Here is a 10,169-nt window from a genome sequence, read left to right on the forward strand (position 1 = left end):
AGCGCAAGTTGCAAAGACGTTTTTAGAGGTCGAGCAGTAAGCACCCCCGGTTCCCAAGTGTGGGGGGGGGGGGGGGGTGAATCCCGGTTGGCACCATGGCCCATGAGTACTAATCCCCCGCAGGGATTCGGCGCGCACGCGAGTGTTCCGTAACGACAGGTCACGCTCCCGCGGGGGCTGATCACCGCCGCCCGGCTCTCCGCCGGTGCGTCTCGGCTGCAGCAAGCACCGCCGTTCAATCCCCGCTGGGGAGCTCTCCTGCGCTCGGGTCTCCGCGTCGTAAGCCTGCGCCGCGGATCTCCACCTGTGGGTCACCGCCGCGGAAATTTCCGTCGCGAAAATCTCCGCCGCAGGGTCCCTGCCTCTCGACCTGGGTCGTGGTAGTCCGCGCCGCGGTGGGTTCAGCTGATCAGGTCTCCGCCGCACGAGGCTCCGCCGCCGGGATCGCGGCGCGCTGGCCGCCGTCATTTAGCAGGCGGCGGCCAGCGTGAGGACGAGCAGGGCTGGAAGGGTGGCCGCTCCCTGGCCGCCGGCCGGCGGCGCGCTGGACTTGGCCTCCCACTGCTGCACCCGGTCGGCGGCGTTACAGCGCGCAACGTTGCACGGGCAGACTGTCAGACCACGCTCATTTGAGCACCGCAGGTCCGAGTCGAGCGGCACCCGGCCGCAGCTGAGTGCCTCCCAGTTACCTGCGGGGACGGTGGCGGGGACGCGTCAGTGAAGTCGACGTCAGCGGGGCGGCGTCGGTTTGCGCACTTCCGCTGAGGGCACTACCGCTGAGGGCACTACCGCTGAGAACACTGCCCGTAAGGGCACCGCTGGTGGGGGTGCCGTCAGCGAGACATTGCCAGTAAGGGCACCATCATGGAGGGCGCCGTCAGCGAGACATTGCCAGTGAAGGCACTATCAGCGAGGGCGCCGTCAGCGAGGCAGTGCCAGTGAAGGCACTATCAGCGAGGGCGAGGCCAGCAAGGGCAGCGCCATTGAACCCGATGCCAGCGAGCGCTACGTCCGTGGAGGCCACATCAAGCCAGGGTTGAGCCATGCGTAGAAGATAGAACAGCGGGGTCGTTAGCCGGCTACCGGCGAAGGCGACGTGTGCGCGCCTGACCCATTTGGAGACGGCTTGGGCATGTGGCTTGCCCCACTTACTGTGCGTAATGTGGAGGCAGACGGCTTCCTCGTGGTTCCCAGGGCAGCTAGCCTGGGCTGGTTCTTTGGTGTGGACGAATTGGCCGCACACCTGTGACGGGGAGGGGGAAGGGGAGGGGGGACGGTCAGTGCCGGCTGAAGAGGCTGGTCTGATGGGCGGTTCGATCAGCCGGCATGAGCGCGCCAAGGCCTCCCTGTGTCCGTGACGTCATTTGTGCGGGAAAGGCGTCCGTGCGACATTTGGTATTGAGTAGGTGACGGTGTCACATGGCAAACAATATATTTCACCTACAAGTTCACCTTTCACCTGCGGTTCACCTGCATCTCGGCTCACCTCTAGTTCGATTCAGCTGCACCTCGACTCACCTCCAACGCGGTTCACCTGCAGCTCAGCTCACCTCTAGCTCGGTTCACCTGCAGATCGGCTCGCCTCTAACTCGGTTCACCTGCATCTCGGCTCGCCTCTAGCCTGGTTCAATTGCAGCTCGGCTCACCCCTCGTTCGGCTCACCCGCAGCTCGGCTGCCCTGTAGCGCGCTTCACCTATAGCTCCCCGGACGCCTGACTGGTGGCTGGGCTCACCTGAAAATCAGTCTCGGCCTTGTCCTCGAATGTCCGGCTGATGTTGGCGCGCCACTTGTTGGCCTCACGCATTGCCACTTTGTTCCCACTCAGCGCCGGAACGCAGACGTTGCAGAGCAGACACTCGCCTACGGCAACGGCGGCACAGGGGTCGAGCTCAGGTCAGTGGTCAGTTTAACTCAGGAAGGAGCGCAGCGAATGCCATCATTTTCCGGCTTCTTTACCAAACAAGCAGCTGGAGAAGTTCGGCTGCGGTCCCACGCCACTGGCCGTTGAGCGATTAAACCGTAGTGCCCCCTGCTGCGCTCACTGTTCACTGTAATCACGTCAGCCAAAACACATTCCCTGGTCTCGGTGACGCGCCCAGACATGCCTTTGGGGAATGACACTTAAGATTCCGTGAAAAGGGACAATAGTCGTCATGCACGAATGAGTGTGTGCCGGGGAGGGACTGATGGGGGGGGGGGGGGGGAGGGAGGGAGTCTTCGCAGCCCACGCGCTGTATACACCGCCGCCGGACTATTGAACGCCCGTGACGGCGTCACGGGGTGGGCAGGCGCAACAGAGCGGGCAGCTGTTTCCGTTTGTTTTGTTGAAAGGTGTAGCTCATGGTTGATGGCAATAAATGACGGACGTGATATTTTACTAAGCCAATAAGGTGAAAGGCCTTTCTTAAACTTACGAAGTACCGCTACTTGAGGAAAGCTTTTGTCCGCTCGAATATCGTTTTAGTCTTCAGTTCCGCAGTGGAAAGCCTGGAACAACCAAAACTTGATATGAACTTACGTTAGGAAACCTTATATTTGAGTTGTGAAATATTTTATATTTGCTCTTTCCCCAAAAAGAAATTGTGAAATCGCTCAGTAGCCATTTTCACAGCTGCTTAACGCGCGCCACATTTTGAACCAGCTTAGGTATTTGGGTAAACCAAGCAGGTATATCGATGCTACGAGATGCCTCCTCCCAATACATTTAATTTAAAAACTTGGAAACCTGCGTTGCGTTCCCGCCCATAGACCGTATGCGCCTTATGCTTGACGCGCTGTAGATCTCCACGTGACATGATTCCTGGAGGCATCCCATTTTTGCCTTGCAATATTTTACGCGAGCTTTTATACCAAACATTGATTACGAATATTTCTGGGCTGGACGTCAACGACGAGCAGTATCGTGCTGGTTGTTGCGTTAGTCGTAACCTCACCATCGGATAGTGAAATTTCCGAGCAGCGCAGAACTTTGTGGCGAATGCGTAAAGTGCCGCCATGTTCGGCGCGCCGCATCCTGCCTTCTGACGTCACCTGGTCTTGATCGTTAAGGCTTACACCTGTCGTGGACTTCACGACTCTACCCCATTCCGCCACTGGTGGGTAGATGGGAAGATAGGCATGCTAATGATCATAATTATTGGTAACGCACATTTATTTTGCCAGTAACGCCACAATCTTCATCGCGTTTGCTTGTCGTTGGACGCCAATATTGCGGTATGGAACACGTCCCATTGGTCGGCTATCCAGAGTCGGTATAGACGTCTGCATGATAGCCACGGCCGAGGCCGCCGTGCGTTATTAGGGCTGTCGGTGGGATGTGGCGGGCGACCGATGCGGTACAGATACCGACCAATGCCAGCTTGACTAGTCGACAGCGAGGTGCTGCTTCGATCACGTTCGGGTCTGCCTCCAGGCGAGGCTGAAGGTGCATTCACAGCGTACGAGCAATTCTCTGCTCCTTGTGACGTCACGTGGAATGTTTGCCGGGCGTGTTCGCAGCTTGGTACGTTTTCTGTTCACACGTTCGTAGTATTCACGACAATAGGTGCTTCTGCAGGACTTAGCTATTATTGTATGTACCAAGCGTGTACAATGCTTGCTGACGAGCGTGGGTAACATATGAGAGCCGCAAACTTCGATGTTTGTTACGTCGGACACGCTCCCTTTTTACACGTCAACTGTTGTATCCGCACAAATTAAGTTGTTAAAAATGGACGTTTTGCACGATTCTGTGGTACTTCGTTCAAAATGATTGAAAAAGACGGCACGTCCGACAAAAATTATACGTGATGTCAGGTAAAATCTTTGCCATCCGTGTTTCACGGAATATGTAAAGGAATCTCAGGATCCGTGGGTATGACGTCCTAATTGACGTCGATCGCATAGATTCTTTGTCGTCCGAGTGTCTGCGAATTCACCCCGAGGCTCGCCTGAGACTGGTCCTCGAGGCTTCCAGTTTCCAAGGCAATCTTAGGCTTTCCGCGCGTGGTGGAGAAATGTCCTGACAAGTAACTGGGATGTGAGACGAACGACGTATTCAAAATGGCGTTGCGAGCACCAGATGTGATGCACTGTACTCCTGGCTGGGATCAAATCGAATCAGAAGGTTTTACGGGTGGAATGCGAGAAAGTTTTCAAGGTAATTGGCCACAGGTCAAACAAATCAACGGCAGTCTGCTATACGACGCGCTTTGGTTCAGAACAAGGTGGCGGAGCGAGACTCGTTTGGAGCCCCGCGTGAGGCTGTGGGACCTTAGGGCGTCTGACAACATCCCGAACATGTTTGCCAGGCGCGCGATGTTGTATTTGGATGCAGCTGACTGGCTGGCCGGGAGCCGCCGGTTCTGCCGCTCATCAGGCTGTGCGTCTGCAAGCAAGCGTCCTCGTACCTCGTGATGGGGGTAGCCCAACCGCCTGCCTTCAGCGGCGAATGGAACGGTGGTCCCTGGATTGATTGTCTTGCTTGCATGCTATTGTGCATCCTTGATATCTATCCTAGCATCATCTGCTGTGTATAGTTGAATCGTTTTCCTGTCGCATGCATTTTTTTTAGTTGCGGTGTTATGAATGATGCTTGCTTCCAGGTATGCATTTATGCTCACCACATCATACCCCATTGTCATAAGTCAGCCCTTCAGGGGCAAATGAAGCAGTCTGCATTCCAAGACGCGCGTGTCCGCCAGGGATGGGTCAGATACCGTCATATATGGTTGATGGCCTGATCAGCTGGAGACGAGTGCAGTCGCCTTCGACTGGGCCGGACCTCGCTCGGCCAGCCGAAGACAGCCCGCTGCTGTCGGCGGTGCGTGGTTGTCGCGCCCCGCTCGGAGCTCATCACGCTCTCATGTTGTCCACCTCGTCACGGAAAAATCATGCAGAGGCGAGGGATGTGGTCGATGCCCCTCAGATCATTGTTTACACTGGGTGCGAACATTGTCACGTTCTACCGGTTGTTTGGTTGTCTGGATTAGATCCTTTTCGGTCAGACATGATCATTTCAGGACTATGGGATGAAGGATGGGGTTAACAACGGGGCAGACTCGCGTGCGCCTGGGGGGCCAACCGCCGAGCTTAAGCCCGCGCATGCGCGCTGGGTACCCGATCGGGGTCCCCTTCTCATGGGGCTCTCGGCCCACTCGTGGCTGACACATGCAGCCTGCCCTGGACAAGCGGGGTGTCGCGAGGATGCAAGATGAAGCAAAATAGAGGATATGAGGGTCGGATGTGCCGCCAGGTAGGGAGGGTTTGAAAAAGAGCGTTGCCAAACAACAGACTCCCACACAAACCCGACTTGGGGCTTGGTTGAGCCGGTCTCGGTCTGCCGGGGCTGGGGCAGCACGGAGCTGCTGACCCGCTCTCAATTACCGTACCATAATTAAGCAAACTCTGACTGGCGCTTGAGCGGACCTGAGGCCGACCCACGGTCGGGTCGCCGACCGCTGGGCCCTGGGTCACCGTAGAGCACGCCGCCGGGCCTCTGACCGGCCCCGGCTCTGGGATTTGGGCCACTCACCGGCCGCGATCAGCGCCAGGATGACGACGGCGACGGCCAGCGTCCGGCGCGCCATGCTGCCGCAGCGGTGCTCGGTGCTGCTGATGGCGGGTGGACGCCGCGCTGAGGCTGCTCGCGCTGCCGGGGTGGCCAGTGGCGCCGGGTTGCGCCCTTGCCGCCCGGCCGCCGCGCTGTTTACCGCCGTTACCGGGCGCCAGGCGTAACTGAAACACGACGCCATATCGACCACGGAGTGCCCCGGGCCGGTCCACGACCCGACCCGGACCGTGGTCATAACCGGGCGGCGGCGTGACGCCCCTCCGACACACCGACACGGACGCCGGCACCTGCACCGGCACCGGCTGATGTTCCTCACGCAGTCGCTGGTTCTCCACAAAAGGGTGCGCCACGACATGCGTCGCGATCCCGAAACGAAAATAGTTGCGCGAATTGATCCCGGTGCACGGCGTGGTTCCATGTCTAGGCAGGGAGGGACAAAGTTTTCTGGTGCGCTCGGCGACGATAAAAGACAGGTGAAACGTGGTTTCGAAGTCAAAATTGTATTAACGCGATATGAGGTGAAGTCTTCGAGATAATTAAGATTAGCAACGTGTTGTCATGACTATCAATTGAATCGTGGGACTTGTGGGTTCTGATGTTAAAAGCTACTCATTTTTTGTCAATTGTGCGCTAATCCGAAAGCTGAAAACGGCGTCATTTCATCACATTGGCGTTCGGGGTATGCACACTTTCCGGACAGGCAGACTCTGTCACCAACTGGGCTTGAGCAAACATTTCGCGACTTGCACCAGGACACATGAAAGCCAGAACTCGCTCAGCCTCCGGACGCCAACGCTTGCTGACCGGCTGACCAGTGCCGGTGTGAGTCGGGCTCGTTGTCGGCTGCGGCGTCGTCGTCGCACCGCAGCGAGGCCGCGCGGCGGGTGCGGTGTTGGCATTACCGCGCGGCGGCAGGCGCAGCCGGCGCCACAGTCTCTGGCAACCCGGCGTGGCGCCGGCGCCGGCGCGCGACCGGTCGGCCCGGGCCGGCCGCTGCGCGCCGCAGGGATTCGGCGCGCACGCGAGGATCCCGTGACGACCGGCCATGCCGCCGCCGGGGCTGATCACCGCCGCCCGGCTCTTCGCCGGTGCGTCTCGGCTGCAGCAAGCACTGCCGTTCAATCCCCGCTGGGGAGCTCTCCTGCGCTCGGGTCTCCGCGTTGTAAGCCTGCGCAGCGGGTCTCCACCCGTGGGTCACCGCCGCGGAAATTTCCGTCGCGAAAATCTCCGCCGCAGGGTCCCTGCCTCTCGACCTGGGTCGTGGTAGTCCGCGCCGCGGTGGGTCCAGCTGATCAGGTCTCCGCCGCACGAGGCTCCGCCGCCGGGATCGCGGCGCGCTGGCCGCCGTCATTTAGCAGGCGGCGGCCAGCGCGAGGACGAGCAGGGCTGGGAAGGTGGCCGCCCCCTGGCCGCCGGCCGGCGGCGCGCTGGACTTGGCCAACCACTGCTGCACCCGGTCGGCGGCGTTACAGAGCGCGCCCTGGCACGGGCAGATGAGCGCGCCGCCGCAACATGTCCAGCACTGCATGTCCGAGTCGAACGGCACCCGGCCGCAGCTCAGTGCCTCCCAGTTATCTGCGGGGACGGTGAGGTGGACGCGTCAGTGAAGACATCTTCAACGGGGCGGCGTCGGTGAGAGCACTAACGGTGAGGGTACTACCGCTGAGGGCACCACCGGTGAGGACACTGCCAGTAAGGGCTCCGTTGGTGGGGGTGCCGTCAGCGAAACGTTGCCAGTAAGGGCACTATCAGCGACGGCGCCGTCAGGGAGGCAGTGCCAGTGAAGGCACTATCAGCGAGGGCGAGGCCAGCAAGGGCAGCGCCATTGAACCCGATGCCAGCGAATGCTATGTCCGTGGAGGTCACATCAAGCCAGGGTTGAGCCACGCGTAGAAGATAGAACAATGGGGTCGTTAGCCGGCTGCCGGGGAAGGCGACGTGTGCACGCCTGACCCGTTTGGAGTCCGCTTAAGCACGTGGCTTGTCTCACTTACCGTGCTTAATGTCAAGGCAGATCACACTATCGTCGTTCCAAGGGCAGCTGGCCTGGGCTTGTTCTTTGGTGTTGTCGAATTGGCCGCACACCTATGACAAGGGGGAGGGGGGAAGGTCAGTGCTGGCTGAAGAGGCCGGACGGAGGGGCGGTTCGATCAGCCGGTATGAGCACACCAAAGCCTCCATGTGTTGGTGACGTCATTTGTGCAAGGAAAGCGTCCGTGCGACATTTGGTATTGAATAGATGACGGTGTCACATGGCAAACAATATACTCGACCATTGTTTACGGCACTATAGTCATTTTACGCTTCGTTCTGTTTTAGCAAAATTTACACAGATGGGTGCTTATGACTGACCTTTTGCATAGAAACATCATACTCCCAGGACTGGTAAAACGCATTTCCCAATGAGAGATGCTCTGTTTGGGGACAAATGGGCTTGCGTATTTAGCTACGCTCGGCGAGAGAAGGGGCGACGCCGCCGCTGCCACATGTGTGGTAAAATAAACCACACAGCGCACGTGATTATTCGATGATGGCACTTCGTGTAACGCTCAAACCGCTGGCAAAGTTATCTGACCTTAATAAGGCCAGCCCAGTAAGGCTGTAGCGCTGGAGCGCCACTTAACTTGATTTTGCGTGACTCGGTTCACCTGCAGCTCGGCTCTCCTCTCGCTCGGTTCACCTGCAGCTCGGCTCTCCTCTCGCTCGGTTCACCTGCAGCTCCGTTCACCTCTAGCTCAGTTCACCTGCTGCTCGGCTCGCCTCTAGCTCGCTTCATCTGCAGCTCGACTCACCTCTAGTGCGGTTCACCTGCGGCTCAGCTCGCCTCTAGCGCGCTTCACCTATAGCTCCCTGGACACCTGACTGGTGGCTGTGCTCACCTGAAAATCAGTCTCGGCCTTGTTCTCGAATGTCCGGCTGATGTTGGCGCGCCACTTGTTGGCCTCGCGCTGTGCCACATTGTCCCCACTCAGCGCCGGAATGCAGACGTTGCAGAGTAGACACTCGCCTACGGCGAACGGCGGCAAAGGGGGTCGAGCTCAGGTCAGTGGTCAGTTTAACTCAGGAAGGAGCGCATCGAATACAAGCATTTTCCGGTTTCCTCGCTAAGCAAGCAGCTGGTGAAATCGGCTACGGTCCCACGCCACTGGCCGATGAGCAATTAAATCCTAGTGCCCATTGCTGCGGTCACTGCTCACTGTAATCACGTCAGCCAAAACGCATTCCCTGGTCTCGGTGACGCGTCCAGACATGCCTTTGGGGAATGACACTTAAGCTTCCGTGAAAAGGAACGATAGTCGTCATGCCGAATGAGTGCGTGCCGTGGAGGGACTGATGGGGGGGGGGGGAGGGAGTCTTCGCAGCCCACGCGATGTATACGCCGCCGCCGGATTATTGAACGCTCGTGACGGCGTCACGGGGTGGGCAGGCGCAACTGAGCAGGCAGCTGTTTTCGTTTGTTTTGTTGAAAGGGGGCGCTCGTGGTTGATGGCAATAAATGACGGACGGGATTTTACTAAGCCAATAAGGTAAAAGGCCTGGCTTAAACTTTAGAAGTACCGCCACTTTGGGAGAGCTTTTGTCCCCTCGAATATTGTTCAAGTCTTCAGCCCCCCAATGGAAAGCCTGGACCACCTGAAACCTTATATGAACTTACGTTAGGAAACTTCAGTTTTGATTTGATATTGTGTGTTGTTTGTTCCTTGCCCAAAGAAATTGAGTGAAATCCCTTAGCAGTCGTTTTCACAACTGCTTACCGCGCGTTACATTTTGAAGCAGCTTAGGTATTTGGGTAAACCAAGCAGGTATATGGATGCTACGAGATGCCTCCGCCCATTGTATTTTGTTTAAAGAACTTGAAAACCTGCGTTGCGTTCTCGTCCATAGACTGTATGTGCCTTATGTTTGATGCGCCGTAAATCCCCATTTGACATATGATTCCTCGAGGCATCCCATTTTTGTCTTGGACTATTTTACGCGAGCTTTTATACGACATATTGATTACGAATATTTCGGGGCTGGACGTCAGCAGTGAGTGGTATCGTGCTGGTTGTTGCGTTAGTCGTAACCTCACCATCGGATCGGGAAATTTCCGAGCAGCGCAGAACTTTGTGGCGAGTGCGTAAAGTGCCGCCATGTTCGGCGCGCTGCGTCCTGCCTTCTGACGTCACCTGGTCTTGATCGTTAAAGCTTACACCTGTCGTGGACTTCACGGCTCTACCCCATCCCTCCACGGGTGGGTAGATGGAAAGGTAGGTATGCTAACAGTCATAATTATTGGTAACGCACATTTGTTTTGACAGTAAAGCCACAATCTGCATGGCGTTCGCTTGTCGTTGGCCGCCAATAATGCGGTATGGAACACGCCCCATTGGTCGGCTATCCAGAGTCGGTATAGACGATAGGCACGATAGCCACGGCCGAGGCCGCCGTGCGCTATTAGAGCTGTCGGTGGGATGTGGCGGGCGACCGATGCGGTACAGATACCGACCGATGCCAGCTTGACTAGTCGACAGCGAGGTGCTGCTGCGATCACGCTCGGGACTGCCTCCAGGCGAGGCTGAAGGTGCATTCACAGCGTACGAGCAATTCTCTGCTCCTTGTGACGTCACGTGGAAT

At 57.6% G+C, this 10,169-nt stretch overlaps 1 protein-coding gene and 1 long non-coding RNA gene across 3 annotated transcripts; both read right to left on the reverse strand.

Annotated features, from left to right (window-relative positions):
* Nucleotides 1-100: 100 nt before the first annotated feature.
* Nucleotides 101-2,850, reverse strand: LOC119101694 (uncharacterized). The gene is made up of 4 exons (XM_037225111.1): nucleotides 2,416-2,850; nucleotides 1,734-1,861; nucleotides 1,153-1,243; nucleotides 101-689 (listed from the first exon to the last, which is right to left on the reverse strand). The coding sequence occupies exons 2-4, from the start codon at nucleotides 1,803-1,805 to the stop codon at nucleotides 469-471; spliced, it is 384 nt and encodes a 127-aa protein (XP_037081006.1). The 5' UTR covers nucleotides 1,806-1,861; nucleotides 2,416-2,850; the 3' UTR covers nucleotides 101-468.
* A 4,188-nt stretch (nucleotides 2,851-7,038) lies between these two features.
* LOC119101695 (uncharacterized) lies at nucleotides 7,039-8,554 on the reverse strand. Of its 2 annotated transcripts, none has more exons than XR_005094601.1 (3): nucleotides 8,432-8,554; nucleotides 7,547-7,637; nucleotides 7,039-7,127 (listed from the first exon to the last, which is right to left on the reverse strand). It is a non-coding gene; the product is annotated as an uncharacterized LOC119101695 (long non-coding RNA). The 2 variants fall into 2 exon arrangements; XR_005094600.1 differs by lacking the exon at nucleotides 8,432-8,554 and adding an exon at nucleotides 7,905-7,996.
* Nucleotides 8,555-10,169: the final 1,615 nt, after the last annotated feature.

Source organism: Pollicipes pollicipes, unplaced genomic scaffold, assembly GCF_011947565.3.
Source record: "Pollicipes pollicipes isolate AB1234 unplaced genomic scaffold, Ppol_2.1 Scaffold_4881;HRSCAF=5763_pilon_pilon_pilon, whole genome shotgun sequence".
NCBI classification, from domain to species: Eukaryota; Metazoa; Arthropoda; class Thecostraca; order Pollicipedomorpha; family Pollicipedidae; genus Pollicipes; species Pollicipes pollicipes.

Excerpts from the sequence above, each read along its gene's own strand:
- LOC119101694 (XM_037225111.1), bottom strand. The coding sequence starts at position 1,805 with ATGCGTGAGGCCAACAAGTGGCGCGCCAACATCAGCCGGACATTCGAG. Across the intron at positions 1,244-1,733 it reads AGGCCGAGACTGATTTTCAG|GTGTGCGGCCAATTCGTCCA; the intron begins GTGAGCCCAGCC and ends TCCCCGTCACAG. Across the intron at positions 690-1,152 it reads CTGCCTCCACATTACGCACA|GTAACTGGGAGGCACTCAGC; the intron begins GTAAGTGGGGCA and ends CCGTCCCCGCAG.